The sequence below is a fragment of the Entelurus aequoreus genome, linkage group LG17 (genome assembly GCF_033978785.1).
Source record: "Entelurus aequoreus isolate RoL-2023_Sb linkage group LG17, RoL_Eaeq_v1.1, whole genome shotgun sequence".
Lineage (NCBI taxonomy): Eukaryota > Metazoa > Chordata > Actinopteri > Syngnathiformes > Syngnathidae > Entelurus > Entelurus aequoreus.
In genome coordinates, this window is record NC_084747.1 from 1,179,886 (window position 1) to 1,205,178 (window position 25,293).

The 25,293-nt window shown below is 43.5% G+C and overlaps 1 protein-coding gene across 1 annotated transcript in view; it reads right to left on the reverse strand.

The window, feature by feature from the left end:
• fras1 (Fraser extracellular matrix complex subunit 1) overlaps nucleotides 1-25,293 on the reverse strand; it is a 121,459-nt gene that overhangs the window by 29,742 nt on the left and 66,424 nt on the right. Inside the window, exons 23-36 of the mRNA XM_062024313.1 lie at nucleotides 23,202-23,358; nucleotides 21,203-21,466; nucleotides 18,930-19,118; nucleotides 17,787-17,906; nucleotides 13,317-13,496; nucleotides 7,958-8,082; nucleotides 7,751-7,891; nucleotides 5,892-6,119; nucleotides 3,619-3,732; nucleotides 3,266-3,416; nucleotides 3,035-3,194; nucleotides 1,676-1,832; nucleotides 918-1,164; nucleotides 503-847 (exon numbers count right to left, since the gene is read on the reverse strand). Of these exons, the coding sequence (XP_061880297.1) occupies nucleotides 503-847; nucleotides 918-1,164; nucleotides 1,676-1,832; nucleotides 3,035-3,194; nucleotides 3,266-3,416; nucleotides 3,619-3,732; nucleotides 5,892-6,119; nucleotides 7,751-7,891; nucleotides 7,958-8,082; nucleotides 13,317-13,496; nucleotides 17,787-17,906; nucleotides 18,930-19,118; nucleotides 21,203-21,466; nucleotides 23,202-23,358 (2,578 nt within the window). The remainder of the gene's footprint in view (nucleotides 1-502; nucleotides 848-917; nucleotides 1,165-1,675; nucleotides 1,833-3,034; nucleotides 3,195-3,265; nucleotides 3,417-3,618; nucleotides 3,733-5,891; nucleotides 6,120-7,750; nucleotides 7,892-7,957; nucleotides 8,083-13,316; nucleotides 13,497-17,786; nucleotides 17,907-18,929; nucleotides 19,119-21,202; nucleotides 21,467-23,201; nucleotides 23,359-25,293) is intronic.

Consider the following 25,293-nt stretch of genomic DNA (forward strand, 5'->3'; position numbering starts at 1 on the left):
TAAGTCTAAGTCGAAGATCTTGTCCTTTCAGTCATAACCCAAAGCTCATGACCATAGGTGAGGATGGTAGCGTAGCTCAACCAGTAAATTGAGAGCTGAGCCGGAGCTTCTTCTTCACCACGACGGACCGAAATTTGGACACAATTGTGTAAATGCGATCCTGCGCTCGGGATCTTTCTGTGTGCAGTTTGCATGTTCTCCCCGTGACTGTGTGGGTTCTACTCCGGCTTCCTCCCACCTCCAAAGACATGCACCTGGGGATAGGTTGATTGGCAACACTAGGGTGTACCCCGCCTTCCGCACGATTGTAGCTGAGATAGGCTCCAGCGCCCCCCGCGACTACGAAGGGAATAAGCGGTAGAAAATGGATGGACGGATGGTCTTGGACAAGTAAAACTAGCTTCAGGAGCTTCACTAGCGTGGTGAGTTTTTAGTGTTAGAAAGACCCCCCAAAGGCCTAAGGATAGCCAAAGGAAAAAAATGGAAAAAAAACAGGTCATACCAGCGTCCTCGCTGAACGTAAACGTGGCGTTCCCAAGAGAAACCGTGGAAGCGTCATTGGGTCCGTCAATGACCACCTTGGCCACGGTCACGTCTCCCATGCGGGCGTTATCCGAGGCGTCCGACAGCACCAGCTGGAACTCCTCGGACAGCTCGTACTCGCTGTCGTCTATCAACCTGACGTCGCAGGTGGACATGCTGACGCCGGGCCCCAAGACCACGCGGTTATCCGGACTCATCCCGCGGCTCTTGTAGTCGGAGCCCGACTCCAAAGCCAGGGGGCTGCTGCCCTGAGCCGACTTGGCCACCGTGTAGCAGAGAGCCCACACGGTGCTGGACGTGTCGCCTGGACAGAGGAAGTCGCCGTGGTGTTAGGGGTCCGAGGTCCTTATGTCGCACGGGTAAAGGTGCGCTACCTTTTCTCTCGATGGGCACCTGGATGACGCCGGTGCTCTCGTTGACGTGATAAATCTTCTGGTCGAACTGCAGCTTGGGTTCGTCCTCCGTGTCGTTGATGTTGACCACGGCCCGCGTGTTCCCGCCCAGCAGAGCGTACACGGGCATGCTGAGCTCCACCTGGAAGCTCTCCATGCCCTCGAAAACCTTGTCGTCGTTGATGACGATGGTGCACACCTTGACGTCCTCGCGCTCGTCAAACTGGACCTGAGATTGGGAAAAAAACCACAGCTACGTCCTATAAACTAGAATATGCAACTTTGGAGAAATGGTGTGTGTGGCGAGTCATCTGAGGTACCTGTCCTGCATATTCCACCTTTGAACGTACCTGTCCTGCATATTCCACCTTTGAACGTACCTGTCCTGCATATTCTACCTTTGAACGTACCTGTCCTGCATATTCCACCTTTGAACGTACCTGTCCTGCATATTCCACCTTTGAACGTACCTGTCCTGCATATTCTACCTTTGAACGTACCTGTCCTGCATATTCCACCTTTGAACGTACCTGTCCTGCATATTCCACCTTTGAACGTACCTGTCCTGCATATTCCACCTTTGAACGTACCTGTCCTGCATATTCCACCTTTGAACGTACCTGTCCTGCATATTCCACCTTTGAACGTACCTGTCCTGCATATTCCACCTTTGAACGTACCTGTCCTGCATATTCTACCTTTGAACGTACCTGTCCTGCATATTCCACCTTTGAACGTACCTGTCCTGCATATTCCACATAGTCCTGCTGGCCAGTGCTGCTACTGGAGGTGGCGCTGCCTTGCTCAGTGCGGCACAGCACGATGGCGTACTGGTTGAGGTTCCCTGTCCGCTTCACCGTCACCGCCACTGTGCCCGCCTCCTCCGTCACGTTGTAGCTGTCAGCAAAAAGTCAGCAGGAAGTCAACAGGAAGTCAGCAGGAAGTCAACAAAAGGTCGAAAAAAGTCAACAGGAAATCAGCAGGAAGTCAACGGAAAGTCAGAAGGAAGTCTAAAGGGAATCAGCATGATGTCAACAGGAAGTTAACAAGAAAGAAGGAAGTCAACAGAAAGTCAGCAGGAGGTCAGCAGGAAGTCAACAGGAAGTCAACAGGAAGTCAAGCAGTAAGTCAGCAGGAAGTCAGCAAAAAGTCAACAGAAAGTCAGCAGGAAGTCAGCAGGAGGTCAAAAAAGTCAACAGGAAGTCAACGGGAAGTCAGAAGGAAGTCAATAGGGAGTCAGCATGATGTCAACAGGAAGTTAACAAGAAAGAAGGAAGTCAACAGAAAGTCAGCAGGAGGTCAGCAGGAAGTCAACTGAAAGTTAGCAGGAAGTCAACAGTAAGTCAGCAGGAGGTCATGAGGAGGTCAGCAAGAGGTCAGCAGGAAGTCAACAGAAGGTCGAAAAAAAGTCAACAGGAAGTCAGCAGGAAGTCAACAGAAGGTCGAAAAAAAGTCAACAGGAAGTCAGAAAGAAGTCAATAGGGAGTCAGCATGATGTCAACAGGAAGTCAACAGAAAGTCAACAGGAAGTCAAGCAGTATCAGCAGGAAGTCAGCAGGAAGTCGGCAGGAGGTCAGGAGGAAGTCAACAGAAGGTCGAAAAAAGTCAACAGGAAGTCAACGGGAAGTCAGAAAGAGAGAGTCAGCATGATGTCAACAGGAAGTTAACAAGAAAGAAGGAAGTCAACAGAAAGTCAGCAGGAGGTCAGGAGGAAGTCAGCAGGAAGTCAACAGAAAGTCGAAAAAAGTCAGCAGGAAGTCAGCAGGAAGTCAACAGGAAGTCATTAGGAAGTCAACAGAAAGTTGGCAGGAAACCAACAGGAAGTCATTAGGAAGTCAACAGAAAGTTAGCAGGAAACCAACAGGAAGTGAGCAGGAAGTCATTAGGAAGTCAGCAGGAAGTGAGCAGGAAGTCATTAGAAAGTTAGCAGGAAACCAACAGGAAGTGAGCAGGAAGTCATTAGGAAGTCAATAAAAAGTAAACCGGAAGTCAGCAGTATGTCAGTAGGAAGTCAACAGAAAGTCAACAGGAAGTCAACAGGAGAGCAGGAAGTCAACAGGAAGTGATCATTTCCCATGAAAAAGGTGGTGTGGCGTAACCTTTGGTGCAGGAAGCTGATGAGGGACCACTGGACGTGGAAGACATTATCTCTGACCACGTTGGGCTTGCTGTCCTTCACCAGGAACTTGAAGGTGTCCATGGTCTCCTGGACGCTGTCCTCGTGGAGAACGTAGCGGATCAGGCCCAGGTTGATGTCAGCTGCAAGGTGGGGAGGTTACTGTCTCTTTAAGAGTCACACGTCACACCACAACAAAGATGGAGAAGCTCACCTTGGGAGAATGTGCTGATGCGGCTGCCGGGTTGACCTTTGCTCTCCAGGAAGCCATGTTTGGGCTGGCTGGTGACCTCGTACACCAGCTGCTCGTCCTCCGTGTCAGGGTCCATGGTCAGAAGCTCCTTCTTGGTGATCAGGTTGCTGGCCTGGGACACCATCATGTTTCTTACTCCAAACATCTCCACCACCTTTCTACCACACACTATTTCCACGGGCACTCCATAACGTTTTTACCACAGCTTGACCCCGGTACAGACTATTTCCAGGGGCACTCCATAACGTTTCTACCACAGACTATTTCCACGGGCACTCCATAAGGTTTCTACCCCAGCCTGGCAGACCCCGCACCTTGTTGTCCAGGTAGTCCAGCCACTGCAGGCCCAGGTTGGTGACGATACGAGGAGTCCCGTCATCCACGGGCAGAATGTCGATGTTGAACTTCTGGGGTGCGGCGGTCACGATCTGGAGAAGAAGAACTGGTCAACTTGGAGTTTTTTTAGTCTGCGCTTCAAAAGTTGACTGAAGGCAACTGGAAGTTTCTTGTTGGAAAAGTGCACCTTCCTACGGTGACTCTGCTGGCCGTGGTCCGTCCTGCATAACACTTGGTCCTTCACCAAAGAGTCCAACTCAAGGCTTGGTGGGGCCACATCTGACTTGTCATATCAGTTCAAGTGGCCTGCCACACCATTTAAGGTGGCATACCACACCATTTAAAGTGGCTTGCCACGACATTTAATGTGGCATACCACACCATTTAATCTGGCCTGCCACACCATTTAATATGGCATACCACATCATTTAACGTGGCATACCACACCATTTAAAATGGCATACCACACCATTTTATGTGGCCTGCCACACCATTTAATATGGCATACCACATCATTTAACGTGGCATACCACACCATTTAAAATGAGCTACCACACCATTGAATGTGACATACCACACCATTTAATATGGCCTGCCACACCATTTAGTATGGCATACCACACCATTTAAAGGGGCATACCACACCATTTAATATGACATTTAAAGTGGCATACCACACCATTTAATATGGCATACCACACCATTTAATTTGGCATAAACACCATTTAAAGTGGCATACCCCACCATTTAATGTGGCCTGCCACGCCATTAAAGTTACATTAAAATTTAATATGGCATATTACGCCATTAAAGTGGCCTGCCATACCATTTAACGTGCCATATCAATCCATCTGATATGGTCTGCCATTCCATTTAATATGGCATACCACACCATTTAATGTGTAATACCACACCATTTAATATGGCATACCACACCTTTTAATTTGGCCTGCCATACCAATTAATGTGGCATAACATCCATCTGATCTGGTCTGCCATACCATTTAACATTGCATACCACACCATTTAACATTGCATACCACACCATTTAACATTGCATACCACACCATTTAATATGGCATACCACACCATTTAATGTGTAATACCACACCATTTAATATGGCATACCACGCCTTTTAATGTGTCCTGCCATACCACTTAAAGTGGCATATCATCCATCTGATCTGGTCTGCCATACCATTTAACATTGCATACCACACCATTTAACATTGCATACCACACCATTTAATGTGGCATACCACACCATTTAATGTGACACACCACGCAATTAATTGTGGCATACCACACCATTTAAAGTGGCCTCTTATACCATTTAATGTGGCCTGCAAGACCATTTATTGTGGCATACCACACCATTTAATGTGGCATACCAAACCATTTATCGTGGCATACCAAACCATTTATCGTGGCATACCACACTATTTAATGTAGCATACCACACCATTTAAAGTGGCCTCTTATGCCATTTAAGGTGGCCTGCAAGACCATTTATTGTGGCATACCAAACCATTTATCGTGGCATACCACACTATTTAATGTAGCATACCACACCATTTAAAGTGGCCTCTTATGCCATTTATTGTGGCATACCACACCAATTACTGTGGCCTCTTATACCATTTAATGTGGCCTGTAAGACCATTTATTGTGGCATACTACACCATTTAACGTGGCATACCAAACCATTTATCGTGGCATACCACACTATTTAATGTAGCATACCACACCATTTAAATTGGCCTCTTATGACATTTATTGTGGCATACCACACCATTTTATACCATTTAAGGTGGCCTGCAAGACCATTTATTGTGGCATACTACACCATTTAATGTAGCATACCACGCCATATAAAGTGATCAGCCACGGCATTTAATATGACATACCGCATAATTTAATGTGGCCTGCTACACCATTTATCGTGGCATACCAAGCTATGTAATGTGGCCTGCCACACCATTTAATGTGCCTTACCATGTCATTTAATGTGGCATACCACGCCATTTAATGTGGCATACCACGCTGTTTATTGTGGGATATCACGCCATTTAATGTGGCATACCACACCATTTAATGTGGCATTCCACATTAAATGGTTTGATATGCCAATTTAAATTACGTGGTATGGCACTTTAAATGGTTTGACAGGCCACAATAAATGGTGTGGTATGCCAGTATTTTGACTGTTCCAGCGGGTGAAAAGAGGGGAGGAGTCAAGCAGGTTCCTCACCTCCTTGCCGTTGTCCTCCACCATGAAGAGCAGGTTGGTGCCGTCAGCCACGGTGAAGCTGAAGCGGTCCTTGAGGGAGTTGGATCCATCGTGGTTGTAGCTGACCCGGTTCTGGTAGACGTCGTCCATACTGAAGCTGCTGGTCTGCCGGTAGTGCTGCCCGTTGTTGGTGCGCTCGATGGTGCCGTGCCGAGGAGGCTGCACCACCCTGAACATGATGGACTCCGCCTGAAACACCACACCCTTGCTGCTAACATCCACCAACTAACAAAATATCACAAACCTCAAAAATGTGCTAAAACAAAAAAAAAAGTTAGCCTACATGCTAACAGATAGCATCTGTAACAAAATAATTGCCACTGTGGTGTACATCTGCTAAATTAGCTAGAAGAGAAGCTATCATGCTAATGTTACCATGCTAAAATGCTATGTGTCAAACACCAAACTGTATAACTCTGCAATGTTTTTTTTAAATACTAGCATGCTAACGTTAGCATACATCAAGTACCAAAATATGACACTGGTGTTTATCAATAAAAGTTGATTAAAAACAGCTAGCCTACTGGCGTTAGCATGCTAACAGATCGCATCCGCAACAAAGTAATTGCCACTGTGGTGTACACCTGCTTAATTAACTAGAATAGAAGCTATCATGCTAATGTTAACATGCAAAAATACATAACTGCAATAAAACCTGAATTTTTAAACATTTTTTTTAAATACTAGCATGCTAACGTTAGCACACATCAACTAACAAAATATGACACTAGCGTGTACCTATAAAATTTGCTAAGAAAGAAAAAAGCTAGCCTACTAGCGTTAGCATGTTATCATTAGCATGCTAACTTTTTTTTTTAAAACTAATTTTACAGCCGAACACCTAAGTGTGTTATAACTTTGTACTTGACACATGCTAACTGTTAGAATGTAATCATTAGCATGCTACCTTTTTTTTTTAGCTAATTTTACAGTCGAACACCTAAGTGTGCTATAACTTTGTACTTGACACATGCTAACTGTTAGAATGTAGTCATTAGCATGCTAACTTTTTTTTTAGCTAATTTTACAGCCGAACACCTAAGTGTGCTATAACTTTGTACTTGACACATGCTAAATGTTAGAATGTAGTCATTAGCATGCTACCTTTTTTTTTAGCTAATTTTACAGCCGAACACCTAAGTGTGCTATAACTTTGTACTTGACACATGCTAACTGTTAGAATGTAGTCATTAGCATGCTAACTTTTTTTTTTAGCTAATTTTACAGCCGAACACCTAAGTGTGCTATAACTTTGTACTTGACACATGCTAAATGTTAGAATGTAGTCATTAGCATGCTACCTTTTTTTTTTTTAGCTAGCCTACTAGCGTTAGCATGCTAACAGGTAGCTTTGTGTAAAAAAACATTTGACACGGAGGTGTACACCTGCTAAATTGGCAACAACAAAAAAAGAAGCTATCATGCTAACGTTACAATGCTAACGACTGCGCTGCAAGCCATTAAATAAATAGCTACGGGTCGCACTTTGGACCGCTTGAGCGACAGGAAAATGTATAGCAGCTGTACACGGACTACTCTAAGAGATACCTGGGTGCTGTACACGGACTACTCTAAGAGATACCTGGGTGCTGTACACGGACTACTCTAAGAGATACCTGGGTGCTGTACACGGACTACTCTAAGAGATACCTGGGTGCTGTACACGGACTGCTCTAAGAGATACCTGGGTGCTGTACATGGACTACTCTAAGAGATACCTGGGTGCTGTACACGGACTACTCTAAGAGATACCTGGGTGCTGTACACGGACTACTCTAAGAGATACCTGGGTGCTGTACACGGACTACTCTAAGAGATACCTGGGTGTCTGCATCAGTGGCCTTCATCTCAAACTCAGTGATGGTCTTCCTCACTCCTTCCTGCACTGTCATGCCAGCAACATGCAGCCGAGGCAGAGAGTCGTCTACTGGCCTGATGCTGATGTAGAAGGTCTGGGCCACCTGCAAGTAGCATTCATTGTTAGTATTATTATTATTATTGATTATTGATTATGGATTGTACTTGACCTCGTTGGTGCCGTCGGACACGCTGAAGGAGAAGCTGTCATCGTGTTTCTCCTCCTGGCTGCTGTGGACGTACTGAATGCTGCGTGACACCAAGTCTGACTGACGGAACGTGTCGATACTGCTGCCTACAACACAACATAATACTTTACTGCTGCCTACAACACAATATAATACTTTACTGCTGCCTACAACACAATATAATACTTTACTGCTGCCTACAACACAATATAATACTTTACTGCCGCCTACAACACAATATAATACTTTACTGCTGCCTACAACACAATATAATACTTTACTGCTGCCTACAACACAATATAATACTTTACTGCTGCCTACAACACAATATAATACTTTACTGCTGCCTACAACACAATATAATACTTTACTGCTGCCTACAACACAATATAATACTTTACTGCTGCCTACAACACAATATAATACTTTACTGCTGCCTACAACACAATATAATACTTTACTGCTGCCTACAACACAACATAATACTTTACTGCTGCCTACAACACAATATAATACTTTACTGCTGCCTACAACACAATATAATACTTTACTGCTGCCTACAACACAATATAATACTTTACTGCTGCCTACAACACAACATAATACTTTACTGCTGCCTACAACACAATATAATACTTTACTGCTGCCTACAACACAACATAATACTTTACTGCTGCCTACAACACAATATAATACTTTACTGCTGCCTACAACACAATATAATACTTTACTGCTGCCTACAACACAACATAATACTTTACTGCTGCCTACAACACAATATAATACTTTACTGCTGCCTACAACACAATATAATACTTTACTGCTGCCTACAACACAATATAATACTTTACTGCTGCCTACAACACAATATAATACTTTACTGCTGCCTACAACACAACATAATACTTTACTGCTGCCTACAACACAATATAATACTTTACTGCTGCCTACAACACAACATAATACTTTACTGCTGCCTACAACACATTATAATACTTTACTGCTGCCTACAACACAATATAATACTTTACTGCTGCCTACAACACAACATAATACTTTACTGCTGCCTACAACACAATATAATACTTTACTGCTGCCTACAACACAATATAATACTTTACTGCTGCCTACAACACAATATAATACTTTACTGCTGCCTACAACACAATATAATACTTTACTGCTGCCTACAACACAATATAATACTTTACTGCTGCCTACAACACAACATAATACTTTACTGCTGCCTACAACACAATATAATACTTTACTGCTGCCTACAACACAATATAATACTTTACTGCTGCCTACAACACAACATAATACTTTACTGCTGCCTACAACACAACATAATACTTTACTGCTGCCTACAACACAATATAATACTTTACTGCTGCCTACAACACAATATAATACTTTACTGCTGCCTACAACACAATATAATACTTTACTGCCGCCTACAACACAATATAATACTTTACTGCTGCCTACAACACAATATAATACTTTACTGCTGCCTACAACACAATATAATACTTTACTGCTGCCTACAACACAATATAATACTTTACTGCTGCCTACAACACAACATAATACTTTACTGCTGCCTACAACACAATATAATACTTTACTGCTGCCTACAACACAATATAATACTTTACTGCTGCCTACAACACAATATAATACTTTACTGCTGCCTACAACACAACATAATACTTTACTGCTGCCTACAACACAATATAATACTTTACTGCTGCCTACAACACAACATAATACTTTACTGCTGCCTACAACACAATATAATACTTTACTGCTGCCTACAACACAATATAATACTTTACTGCTGCCTACAACACAATATAATACTTTACTGCTGCCTACAACACAATATAATACTTTACTGCTGCCTACAACACAACATAATACTTTACTGCTGCCTACAACACAACATAATACTTTACTGCTGCCTACAACACAATATAATACTTTACTGCTGCCTACAACACAATATAATACTTTACTGCTGCCTACAACACAATATAATACTTTACTGCCGCCTACAACACAATATAATACTTTACTGCTGCCTACAACACAATATAATACTTTACTGCTGCCTACAACACAATATAATACTTTACTGCTGCCTACAACACAATATAATACTTTACTGCTGCCTACAACACAACATAATACTTTACTGCTGCCTACAACACAATATAATACTTTACTGCTGCCTACAACACAATATAATACTTTACTGCTGCCTACAACACAATATAATACTTTACTGCTGCCTACAACACAATATAATACTTTACTGCTGCCTACAACACAACATAATACTTTACTGCTGCCTACAACACAACATAATACTTTACTGCTGCCTACAACACAATATAATACTTTACTGCTGCCTACAACACAACATAATACTTTACTGCTGCCTACAACACAACATAATACTTTACTGCTGCCTACAACACAATATAATACTTTACTGCTGCCTACAACACAATATAATACTTTACTGCTGCCTACAACACAATATAATACTTTACTGCTGCCTACAACACAATATAATACTTTACTGCTGCCTACAACACAATATAATACTTTACTGCTGCCTACAACACAATATAATACTTTACTGCTGCCTACAACACAATATAATACTTTACTGCCGCCTACAACACAATATAATACTTTACTGCCGCCTACAACACAATATAATACTTTACTGCCGCCTACAACACAATATAATACTTTACTGCTGCCTACAACACAACATAATACTTTACTGCTGCCTACAACACAATATAATACTTTACTGCTGCCTACAACACAATATAATACTTTACTGCTGCCTACAACACAATATAATACTTTACTGCTGCCTACAACACAATATAATACTTTACTGCTGCCTACAACACAATATAATACTTTACTGCTGCCTACAACACAATATAATACTTTACTGCCGCCTACAACACAATATAATACTTTACTGCTGCCTACAACACAATATAATACTTTACTGCTGCCTACAACACAACATAATACTTTACTGCTGCCTACAACACAATATAATACTTTACTGCTGCCTACAACACAACATAATACTTTACTGCTGCCTACAACACAACATAATACTTTACTGCTGCCTACAACACAACATAATACTTTACTGCTGCCTACAACACAATATAATACTTTACTGCTGCCTACAACACAATATAATACTTTACTGCTGCCTACAACACAATATAATACTTTACTGCTGCCTACAACACAATATAATACTTTACTGCTGCCTACAACACAATATAATACTTTACTGCTGCCTACAACACAATATAATACTTTACTGCTGCCTACAACACAATATAATACTTTACTGCTGCCTACAACACAATATAATACTTTACTGCTGCCTACAACACAACATAATACTTTACTGCTGCCTACAACACAATATAATACTTTACTGCTGCCTACAACACAATATAATACTTTACTGCTGCCTACAACACAATATAATACTTTACTGCCGCCTACAACACAATATAATACTTTACTGCCGCCTACAACACAATATAATACTTTACTGCCGCCTACAACACAATATAATACTTTACTGCCGCCTACAACACAATATAATACTTTACTGCTGCCTACAACACAATATAATACTTTACTGCCGCCTACAACACATTATAATACTTTACTGCTGCCTACAACACAATATAATACTTTACTGCTGCCTACAACACAATATAATACTTTACTGCCGCCTACAACACAATATAATACTTTACTGCCGCCTACAACACAATATAATACTTTACTGCTGCCTACAACACAATATAATACTTTACTGCCGCCTACAACACAATATAATACTTTACTGCCGCCTACAACACAATATAATACTTTACTGCTGCCTACAACACAATATAATACTTTACTGCTGCCTACAACACAATATAATACTTTACTGCTGCCTACAACACAATATAATACTTTACTGCTGCCTACAACACAATATAATACTTTACTGCCGCCTACAACACAATATAATACTTTACTGCTGCCTACAACACAATATAATACTTTACTGCCGCCTACAACACATTATAATACTTTACTGCTGCCTACAACACAATATAATACTTTACTGCTGCCTACAACACAATATAATACTTTACTGCCGCCTACAACACATTATAATACTTTACTGCTGCCTACAACACAATATAATACTTTACTGCTGCCTACAACACAATATAATACTTTACTGCCGCCTACAACACAATATAATACTTTACTGCCGCCTACAACACAATATAATACTTTACTGCTGCCTACAACACAATATAATACTTTACTGCTGCCTACAACACAATATAATACTTTACTGCTGCCTACAACACAATATAATACTTTACTGCTGCCTACAACACAATATAATACTTTACTGCTGCCTACAACACAACATAATACTTTACTGCTGCCTACAACACAATATAATACTTTACTGCTGCCTACAACACAATATAATACTCACCAGGACTAGAAGTCTATGTATTTGAAGAGCAGGACTAAGGTAGGTGTCTCACCAGGACTAGAAGTCTATGTATTTGAAGAGCAGGACTAAGGTAGGGGTCTCACCAGGACTAGAAGTCTATGTATTTGAAGAGCAGGACTAAGGTAGGGGTCTCACCAGGACTAGAAGTCTATGTATTTGAAGAGCAGGACTAAGGTAGGGGTCTCACCAGGACTAGAAGTCTATGTATTTGAAGAGCAGGACTAAGGTAGGGGTCTCACCAGGACTAGAAGTCTATGTATTTGAAGAGCAGGACTAAGGTAGGTGTCTCACCAGGACTAGAAGTCTATGTATTTGAAGAGCAGGACTAAGGTAGGGGACTCACCAGGACTAGAAGTCTATGTATTTGAAGAGCAGGACTAAGGTAGGTGTCTCACCAGGACTAGAAGTCTATGTATTTGAAGAGCAGGACTAAGGTAGGTGTCTCACCAGGACTAGAAGTCTATGTATTTGAAGAGCAGGACTAAGGTAGGTGTCTCACCAGGACTAGAAGTCTATGTATTTGAAGAGCAGGACTAAGGTAGGTGTCTCACCAGGACTAGAAGTCTATGTATTTGAAGAGCAGGACTAAGGTAGGTGTCTCACCAGGACTAGAAGTCTATGTATTTGAAGAGCAGGACTAAGGACTAAGGACTAGAAGTCTATGTATTTGAAGAGCAGGACTAAGGTAGGTGTCTCACCAGGACTAGAAGTCTATGTATTTGAAGAGCAGGACTAAGGTAGGTGTCTCACCAGGACTAGCTGCGTGCTCCAAGTGTCCCAGGCTTGTCTGTTTGCTGATGTGGAAGACTAACTCGCTGGGCTCGCTGTCCTGGTCGCTGGCAGACAACTGCATGGTGGTCAGCTTCTTCCAGGAGTTCTCATCCAGGACCAGACCTTTGTTGACCTCCACCCTCGGAGGCAGGCGGTCCTCTGAGGCCAGAAGAGGAATTATCAACACTAGCTCCATGCTAACTTACATTGGATATGCCATGCACATGCTACTCATTAGCATTAGCCACTTTACATGGCGCTTTCAACCCCTCCACATTTGTCCATGTCCTCAAGGTGGAGGACATGATGGAGGACATGATGGAGGACATGATGGAAGACATGATGGAGGACATGGTGGAGGACATGATGGAGGACAAGATGGAGGACATGATGGAGGACAAGATGGAGGACAAGATGGAGGACATGATGGAAGACATGATGGAGGACATGATGGAGGACAAGATGAAGGACAAGATGGAGGATATGATGAAGGACATGATGAAGGACATGATGGAGGACATGATGGAGGACATGATGGAGGACATGATGAAGGACAAGATGGAGGATATGATGAAGGACATGATGAAGGACATGATGGAGGACATGATGGAGGACATGATGGAGGACATGATGGAGGACATGATGAAGGACAAGATGGAGGATATGATGAAGGACATGATGAAGGACATGATGGAGGACATGATGGAGGACATGATGGAGGACATGATGAAGGACAAGATGGAGGATATGATGAAGGACATGATGAAGGACATGATGGAGGACATGATGGAGGACATGATGGAGGACAAGATGGAGGACATGATGGAGGACATGATGGAGGACAAGATGAAGGACATGATGGAGGACATGGTGAAGGACAAGATGGAGGATATGATGAAGGACATGATGGAGGACATGATGGAGGACAAGATGGAGGACATGATGGAGGACATGATGGAGGACAAGATGAAGGACATGATGGAGGACATGATGAAGGACAAGATGGAGGATATGATGAAGGACATGATGAAGGACATGATGGAGGACATGATGGAGGACATGGTGGAGGACATGATGGAGGACAAGATGGAGGACATGGTGGAGGACATGATGGAGGACAAGATGAAGGACATGATGGAGGACATGATGGAGGACATGGTGGAGGACAAGATGGAGGACATGATGAAGGACATGATGAAGGACATGATGGAGGACAAGATGGAGGACAAGATGAAGGACATGATGGAGGACATGATGGAGGACATGGTGGAGGACAAGATGGAGGACATGATGAAGGACATGATGAAGGACATGATGGAGGACATGATGGAGGACAAGATGGAGGACATGATGGAGGACATGATGGAGGACATGGTGGAGGACAAGATGGAGGACATGATGAAGGACATGATGAAGGACATGATGGAGGACATGATGGAGGACAAGATGGAGGACATGATGGAGGACATGATGGAGGACATGATGGAGGACATGATGGAGGACATGGTGGAGGACATGATGGAGGACATGGTGGAGGACATGGTGGAGGACATGATGAAGGACAAGATGGAGGATATGATGAAGGACATGATGAAGGACATGATGGAGGACATGATGGAGGACAAGATGAAGGACATGATGGAGGACATGATGGAGGACATGGTGGAGGACAAGATGGAGGACATGATGAAGGACATGATGAAGGACATGATGGAGGACATGATGGAGGACAAGATGAAGGACATGATGGAGGACATGATGGAGGACATGGTGGAGGACAAGATGGAGGACATGATGAAGGACATGATGAAGGACATGATGGAGGACATGATGGAGGACAAGATGGAGGACATGATGGAGGACATGATGGAGGACATGGTGGAGGACAAGATGGAGGACATGATGAAGGACATGATGAAGGACATGATGGAGGACATGATGGAGGACATGGTGGAGGACATGATGGAGGACATGATGGAGGACATGATGGAGGACATGATGGAGGACATGGTGGAGGACATGATGGAGGACATGGTGGAGGACATGGTGGAGGACATGGTGGAGGACATGATGGAGGACATGATGGAGGACATGGTGGAGGACATGGTGGAGGACATGATGAAGGACAAGATGGAGGACATGATGAAGGACATGGTGGAGGACATGATGGAGGACATGATGAAGGACATGATGGAGGACATGATGGAGGACATGGTGGAGGACATGATGAAGGACAAGATGGAGGACATGATGAAGGACATGGTGGAGGACATGATGGAGGACATGATGGAGGACATGATGGAGGACATGATGGAGGACATGATGAAGGACATGATGGAGGACATGATGAAGGACAAGATGGAGGACATGATGGAGGACATGATGGAGGACAAGATGAAGGACATGGTGGAGGACATGATGGAGGACATGATGGAGGACATGATGGAGGACAAGATGAAGGACATGGTGGAGGACAAGATGGAGGACATGATGAAGGACATGATGGAGGACATGGTGGAGGACATGGTGGAGGACATGGTGGAGGACATGGTGGAGGACATGATGAAGGACAAGATGGAGGATATGATGAAGGACATGATGAAGGACATGATGGAGGACATGGTGGAGGACAAGATGAAGGACATGATGGAGGACATGATGGAGGACATGGTGGAGGACAAGATGGAGGACATGATGAAGGACATGATGAAGGACATGATGGAGGACATGATGGAGGACATGATGGAGGACATGATGGAGGACATGATGGAGGACATGGTGGAGGACAAGATGGAGGACATGATGAAGGACATGATGAAGGACATGATGGAGGACAAGATGGAGGACATGATGGAGGACATGATGGAGGACATGGTGGAGGACAAGATGGAGGACATGATGAAGGACATGATGAAGGACATGATGGAGGACATGATGGAGGACAAGATGAAGGACATGATAGAGGACATGATGGAGGACATGATGGAGGACATGATGGAGGACATGGTGGAGGACATGATGGAGGACATGGTGGAGGACATGGTGGAGGACATGGTGGAGGACATGATGGAGGACATGATGGAGGACATGGTGGAGGACATGGTGGAGGACATGATGAAGGACAAGATGGAGGACATGATGAAGGACATGGTGGAGGACATGATGGAGGACATGATGAAGGACATGATGGAGGACATGATGGAGGACATGGTGGAGGACATGATGAAGGACAAGATGGAGGACATGATGAAGGACATGGTGGAGGACATGGAGGACATGATGGAGGACATGATGGAGGACATGATGAAGGACATGATGGAGGACATGATGAAGGACAAGATGGAGGACATGATGGAGGACAAGATGAAGGACATGGTGGAGGACATGATGGAGGACATGATGGAGGACATGATGGAGGACAAGATGAAGGACATGGTGGAGGACAAGATGGAGGACATGATGAAGGACATGGTGGAGGACATGATGGAGGACATGATGGAGGACATGATGGAGGACAAGGTGGAGGACAAGATGGAGGACATGATGAAGGACAAGATGGAGGACATGATGAAGGACATGGTGGAGGACATGATGAGGACAAGATGGAGGACATGATGAAGGACATGGTGGAGGACAAGATGGAGGACAAGATGGAGGACATGATGAAGGACATGGTGGAGGACATGATGAAGGACATGATGGAGGACAAGATGGAGGACATGATGAAGGACAAAATCGAGGACAAGATGGAGGACATGATGAAGGACAAGATGGAGGACATGATGAAGGACAAGATGGAGGACATGATGAAGGACATGATGAAGGACATGATGGAGGACAAGATGGAGGACATGATGGAGGACAAGATGGAGGACATGATGAAGGACATGATGAAGGACATGATGAAGGACATAATGAAGGACATGGTGGAGGACATGATGAAGGACAAGATGGAGGACATGATGAAGGACATGATGAAGGACATGATGAAGGACATGATGAAGGACATGGTGGAGGACATGATGAAGGACAAGATGGAGGACATGATGAAGGACATGATGGAGGACATGATGAAGGACAAGATCGAGGACAAGATGGAGGACATGATGAAGGACAAGATGGAGGACATGATGAAGGACAAGATGGAGGACATGATGAAGGACATGATGAAGGACATGATGGAGGACAAGATGGAGGACATTATGAAGGACATGATGAAGGACATGATGAAGGACATGATGAAGGACATGATGAAGGACATGGTGGAGGACATGATGAAGGACATGATGAAGGACATGATGAAGGACATGGTGGAGGACATGATGAGGACATGATGGAGGACATGATGGAGGACATGATGAAGGACATGGTGGAGGACATGGTGGAGGACATGGTGGAGGACATGATGGAGGACATGATGAAGGACAAGATAAAGAAGATGAAACCTACCAAGGACACTGATGTAGAAGGACTGATCGATGAGTTTGTTGCCTTCAGGGTCCAGCAGGTTGAAGTTGAAGGACAGACTTCCTCCTTTCTCACCTTTGAGGTGACTGTACTGGACCTCACCTGACACACAACACATGAAGATCATGTCCACGTTGGACATCACCCTGAAGATCATGTCCACGTTGGACATCACCCTGAAGATCATGTCCATGTTGGACATCACCCTGAAGATCATGTCCATGTTGAACATCACCCTGAAGATCATGTCCATGTTGGACATCACCCTGAAGATCATGTCCATGTTGGACATCACCCTGAAGATCATGTCCATGTTGAACATCACCCTGAAGATCATGTCCACGTTGGACATCACCCTGAAGATCATGTCCATGTTGAACATCACCCTGAAGATCATGTCCACGTTGAACATCACCCTGAAGATCATGTCCATGTTGAACATCACCCTGAAGATCATGTCCATGTTGGACATCACCCTGAAGATCATGTCCACGTTGGACATCACCCTGAAGATCATGTCCATGTTGGACATCACCCTGAAGATCATGTCCATGTTGGACATCACCCTGAAGATCATGTCCACGTTGGACATCACCCTGAAGATCATGTCCACGTTGGACATCACCCTGAAGATCATGTCCACGTTGGACATCACCCTGAAGATCATGTCCATGTTGAACATCACCCTGAAGATCATGTCCACGTTGGACATCACCCTGAAGATCATGTCCACGTTGGACATCACCCTGAAGATCATGTCCACGTTGGACATCACCCTGAAGATCATGTCCAACATGGACATCTAACTTTTTCGATGTCATCATGCTAATGTTAGCATGCTAATGTTTTATGCTAACATTTTAACTAATGAAACATTTTTGAACACAAAAATCATGACTTCTGATACCTGCCGCCATCTTAGAAGCATGCTAATGTTCCCTATGTCATCATGCTAATGTTAGCATTCTACATTTTAGCTTGAATCAAGCACGGTCCAGAGGTTCACAGCACAGCTAGCAGGCCCAGCAAAATTTCCAAAAGGAATTTTCTCCACAATCAGACAATTTTCAATTGGCAATAATTGACTGTAAAAACTTTTGAGATGTTGATTTTGGAGTTTCCAACCTTTGTTGACGTCCTCCTGAGTGAAGCTGCTGGTTGGACCTTTGACCGTCACTTTGTCCACACGTCCGTTCTTGCTGAGCAGGACTTGGCCGCTGGGAGGATCTTTGGTCAGAAGGTATCGCAGCTTCAGGACGTCAGAGTCCAAGTCAGAAGCTTTCAGGTTCTGCTCGCTGATCTTGGACGAAGAACCTTTCCAAAACCAGGTCAGAAATATGTCCCGTGTGAGGCATGATTGTACATTTGATGTACAAACATGTCACAGCAGCAGCTGTGGCTGTAGGCAACCTCTTGCTGTATTTGTTTATGAACTCCCCAAGATAGCAGTAGCAGTGCTCAGCTTGATCTAGCTCTGCATGCACTATAAAATGTCAAGTGTTACACTTGCAGTCAGGATGTGTACCAGACTTAGTACCAACTCAATCCTGTCCGTACTAGCGGGTACTACTACTCATACTGTAGTACTGATAGGTTGACTTTTTGTAGACATTTTTATGCTCATAAATGCTTCATTTAGGCCAACTAAGTGTGGTCTCTGGTCTGACTAAGTGTGGTCTTTGGTCTGACTAAGTGTGGTCTCTGGTCTCACTAAGTGTGGTCACTGGTCTCACTAAGTGTGGTCTCTGGTCTCACTAAGTGTGGTCTCTGGTCTGACTAAGTGTGGTCTCTGGTCTGACTAAGTGTGGTCACTGGTCTGACTAAGTGTGGTCACTGGTCTGACTAAGTGTGTTCTCTGGTCTGACTAAGTGTGGTCTCTGGTCTGACTAAGTGTGGTCTCTGGTCTGACTAAGTGTGGTCACTGGTCTGACTAAGTGTGGTCACTGGTCTGACTAAGTGTGGTCTCTGGTCTGACTAAGTGTGGTCACTGGTCTGACTAAGTGTGGTCACTGGTCTGACTAAGTGTGGTCGCTGGTCTGACTAAGTGTGGTCACTGGTCTGACTAAGTGTGTTCTCTGGTCTGACTAAGTGTGGTCACTGGTCTGACTAAGTGTGGTCTCTGGTCTGACTAAGTGTGGTCTCTGGTCTGACTAAGTGTGGTCTCTGGTCTGACTAAGTGTGGTCTCTGGTCTGACTAAGTGTGGTCTCTGGTCTGACTAAGTGTGGTCTCTGGTCTGACTAAGTGTGTTCTCTGGTCTGACTAAGTGTGTTCTCTGGTCTGACTAAGTGTGGTCTCTGGTCTGACTAAGTGTGGTCACTGGTCTGACTAAGTGTGGTCACTGGTCTGACTAAGTGTGGTCTCTGGTCTGATTAAGTGTGGTCACTGGTCTGACTAAGTGTGGTCTCTGGTCTGACTAAGTGTGGTCACTGGTCTGACTAAGTGTGGTCACTGGTCTGACTAAGTGTGGTCTCTGGTCTGACTAAGTGTGGTCACTGGTCTGACTAAGTGTGGTCACTGGTCTGACTAAGTGTGGTCTCTGGTCTGACTAAGTGTGGTCTCTGGTCTGACTAAGTGTGGTCTCTGGTCTGACTAAGTGTGGTCACTGGTCTGACTAAGTGTGGTCTCTGGTCTGACTAAGTGTGGTCTCTGGTCTGACTAAGTGTGGTCACTGGTCTGACTAAGTGTGGTCACTGGTCTGACTAAGTGTGGTCACTGGTCTGACTAAGTGTGGTCTCTGGTCTGACTAAGTGTGGTCACTGGTCTGACTAAGTGTGGTCACTGGTCTGACTAAGTGTGGTCTCTGGTCTGACTAAGTGTGGTCACTGGTCTGACTAAGTGTGGTCACTGGTCTGACTAAGTGTGGTCACTGGTCTGACTAAGTGTGGTCTCTGGTCTGACTAAGTGTGGTCTCTGGTCTGATTAAGTGTGGTCACTGGTCTGACTAAGTGTGGTCTCTGGTCTGATTAAGTGTGGTCACTGGTCTGACTAAGTGTGGTCTCTGGTCTGACTAAGTGTGGTCACTGGTCTGACTAAGTGTGGTCACTGGTCTGACTAAGTGTGGTCTCTGGTCTGACTAAGTGTGGTCACTGGTCTGACTAAGTGTGGTCACTGGTCTGACTAAGTGTGGTCACTGGTCTGACTAAGTGTGGTCTCTGGTCTGACTAAGTGTGGTCACTGCTCTGACTAAGTGTGGTCTCTGGTCTGACTAAGTGTGGTCACTGGTCTGACTAAGTGTGGTCTCTGGTCTGACTAAGTGTGGTCTCTGGTCTGACTAAGTGTGGTCACTGGTCTGACTAAGTGTGGTCTCTGGTCTGACTAAGTGTGGTCTCTGGTCTGACTAAGTGTGGTCTCTGGTCTGACTAAGTGTGGTCTCTGGTCTGACTAAGTGTGGTCTCACCGGCGGGCAGCTGCAGTCCTCTGTTGACGGTCATGCGAGGACCTTCTGTGCGGGTGACGTCCATGGTGACCTGCAGGTGCAGCGTGCGGGTGTGCACGCCATCGCTCACGCTGAGCGCCATCTCATCAGAGCCCCCGCTGACGGTGTCGGGCGTGTACACCAGCAGCCGCTCCAGCACGTCCTGGTAGGTGAAGGTGGAGCCTGGTGTGAGGACACGGCCCACGTCCAGAGGCTGAGCATAGAACTGACGCCTGCGCAGTTTACCTGAGGAAGTACACACGTCTGAGCATGCTAACTGTAGCATTCAATGTTGTAAAGTGTGCTAACAGTACTATAATATGTCCATGTGAGGCTGTAAAGTATGTAACAGTACTATAATATGTCCATGTGAGGCTGTAAAGTATGTAACAGTACTATAATATGTCCATGTGAGGTTGTAAAGTATGTAACAGTACTATAATATGTCCATGTGAGGCTGTTAAGTATGTAACAGTACTATAATATGTCCATGTGAGGCTGTAAAGTATGTAACAGTACTATAATATGTCCATGTGAGGCTGTAAAGTATGTAACAGTACTATAATATGTCCATGTGAGGTTGTAAAGTATGTAACAGTACTATAATATCTACAAACCCCGTTTCCATATGAGTTGGGAAATTGTGTTAGATGTAAATATAAATGGAATACAATGATTTGCAAATCATTGTATTCCGTTTATATTTACGCAAATTGTTGCGTTGACCAGCATTCCTCCAATGGGGAATTCAAATTGCTAGTCTCTCCCAGATTCTTTTTATGGCAATAAGCTGATGTTTATATTCAATCAACAGGCAGTAGTTGGTATTTTGTGGTTTATTCTCCAAGCTTAGAGATGTAAATATAAATGGAATACAATGATTTGCAAATCATTGTATTCCATTTATATTTACATCTAACACAATTTCCCAACTCATATGGAAACGGGGTTTGTATATAAGAGGTTGTAAAGTGTGCTAACAGTACTATAATATGTCCATGTGAGGTTGTAAAGTATGCTAACAGTACTATAATATCTATATAAGAGGCTGTAAACTTAGTATGTAACAGTACTATAATATGTCCATGTGAGTCTGTAAAGTATGTAACAGTACTATAATATCTATATAAGAGGCTGTAACGTATGTAACAGTACTATAATATGTATATAAGAGGTTGTAAAGTGTGCTAACAGTACTATAATATGTCCATGTGAGGCTGTAAAGTATGTAACAGTACTATAATATCTATATAAGAGGTTGTAAAGTATGCTAACAGTACTATAATATCTATATAAGAGGTTGTAAAGTATGTAACAGTACTATAATATCTATATAAGAGGCTGTAAACTTAGTATGTAACAGTACTATAATATGTATATAACATGTTGTAAAGTGTGCTAACAGTACTATAATATCTATATAAGAGGTTGTAAAGTATGTAACAGTACTATAATATCTATATAAGAGGTTGTAAAGTATGCTAACAGTACTATAATATCTATATAAGAGGTTGTAAAGTATGTAACAGTACTATAGTATCTATGAAAGAGGCTGTAAACTTAGTACGTAACAGTACTATAATATGTATATAACATGTTGTAAAGTGTGCTAACAGTACTATAATATCTATATAAGAGGTTGTAAAGTATGTAACAGTAATATAATATCTATGAAAGAGGCTGTAAACTTAGTATGTAACAGTACTATAATATGTATATACCATGTTGTAAAGTGTGCTAACAGTACTATAATATCTATATAAGAGGTTGTAAAGTATGTAACAGTACTATAATATCTATATAAGAGGCTGTAAAGTGTGCTAACAGTACTATAATATGTATATAAGAGGCTGTAACGTATGTAACAGTACTATAATATGTATATAAGAGGTTGTAAAGTATGTAACAGTACTATAATATGTATATAAGAGGTTGTAAAGTGTGCTAACAGTACTATAATATCTATATAAGAGGTTCTGACCGTAGGAAGGCTGCCTGAGCAGGGTGAAGAAGATGAGGTGGTCAGGTGTGTGGTGGTCCATCACGCTGAGAGAAGAGTTGGTGATGACCACACCAGAGTTCTCCTCCACATGGACGCTGCTCACCGACACCACCAGTTCACTTTGCTGCTTCACCTGCTGCACGAACATAGAACATTCCATTGATTGATCCACTATTGACTTATTACTGATTTCTATTTCAATAGACTTCATTATTTCCTAGCAGGGTGAAGACCCAGGACACGGAGAGACTATGTGAAGACCCAGGACACGTTGGACAGACTATGTGAAGACCCAGGGCACGTTGGAGAGACTATGTGAAGACCCAGGACACGTTGGAGAGACTATGTGAAGACCCAGGACACGTTGGAGAGACTATGTGAAGACCCAGGACACGTTGGAGAGACTATGTGAAGACCCAGGGCACGTTGGAGAGACTATGTGAAGACCCAGGACACGTTGGAGAGACTATGTGAAGACCCAGGACACGTTGGGGAGACTATGTGAAGACCCAGGACACGTTGGAGAGACTACGTGAAGACTCAGGACACGTTGGAGAGACTATGTGAAGACCCAGGACACGTTGGAGAGACTACGTGAAGACCCAGGACACGTTGGAGAGACTATGTGAAGACCCAGGACACGTTGGAGAGACTACGTGAAGACTCAGGACACGTTGGAGAGACTATGTGAAGACCCAGGACACGTTGGAGAGACTACGTGAAGACTCAGGACACGTTGGAGAGACTATGTGAAGACCCGTGACACGTTGGAGAGACTATGTGAAGACCCGGGGCACGTTGGAGAGACTATGTGAAGACCCGGGACACGTTGGAGAGACTATGTGAAGACCCGGGACACGTTGGGGAGACTATGTGAAGACCCAGGGCACGTTGGGGAGACTATGTGAAGACCCAGGGCACGTTGGAGAGACTATGTGAAGACCCAGGAAACGTTGGAGAGACTATGTGAAGACCCAGGAAACGTTGGAGAGACTATGTGAAGACCCAGGACACGTTGGAGAGACTATGTGAAGACCCAGGACACGTTGGAGAGACTATGTGAAGACCCAGGACACGTTGGAGAGACTATGTGAAGACCCAGGACACGTTGGAGAGACTATGTGAAGACCCAGGACACGTTGGAGAGACTATGTGAAGACCCAGGGCACGTTGGAGAGACTATGTGAAGACCCAGGAAACGTTGGAGTGACTATGTGAAGACCCAGGACACGTTGGAGAGACTATGTGAAGACCCAGGGCACGTTGGAGAGACTATGTGAAGACCCAGGGCACGTTGGAGAGACTATGTGAAGACCCAGGGCACGTTGGAGAGACTATGTGAAGACCCAGGGCATGTTGGAGAGACTATGTGAAGACCCAGGGCACGTTGGAGAGACTATGTGAAGACCCAGGACACGTTGGAGAGACTATGTGAAGACCCAGGACACGTTGGAGAGACTATGTGAAGACCCAGGGCACGTTGGAGAGACTATGTGAAGACCCAGGACACGTTGGAGAGACTATGTCTCCCAGCTGGTCTGGGAACACCTCAGGATCCTCCTGGGAGGAACTGGACCAAGTATCTGGGACTACTTTAGATAGGTGGAACAAGATGGATGGATGGACTTATTTATTGAAATGTTTATTGAAATATCTATTTAATAATTTAGTTCATTATTTATTTATTTCTCTAATTAATTTTCTATTTAATCAACTATTTAATTATTTATCCCCCGAATTAAGTTTCTATTTAATTATCCATGTACTTAATTATTTAATTGTTTATTTAATTATCGATCTACTTATTTATTTCTCACTTTAATTACTTTTCTATTTAATCATCTATTTAATTATTTATCGCTCTAATTAATTTTCTATTTAATCATCTATTTATTTATTTATTTATTTATCTCCCTAATTAATTTTCTATTTAATCAACTAATTAATTATTTATCCCCCGAATTAATTTTCTATTTAATTATCTATGTACTTATTTATTTAATTATCTATGTACTTATTTATTAATTGTTTATTTACTTATTTATCGCTTTAATTAGTTTTCTATTTAATC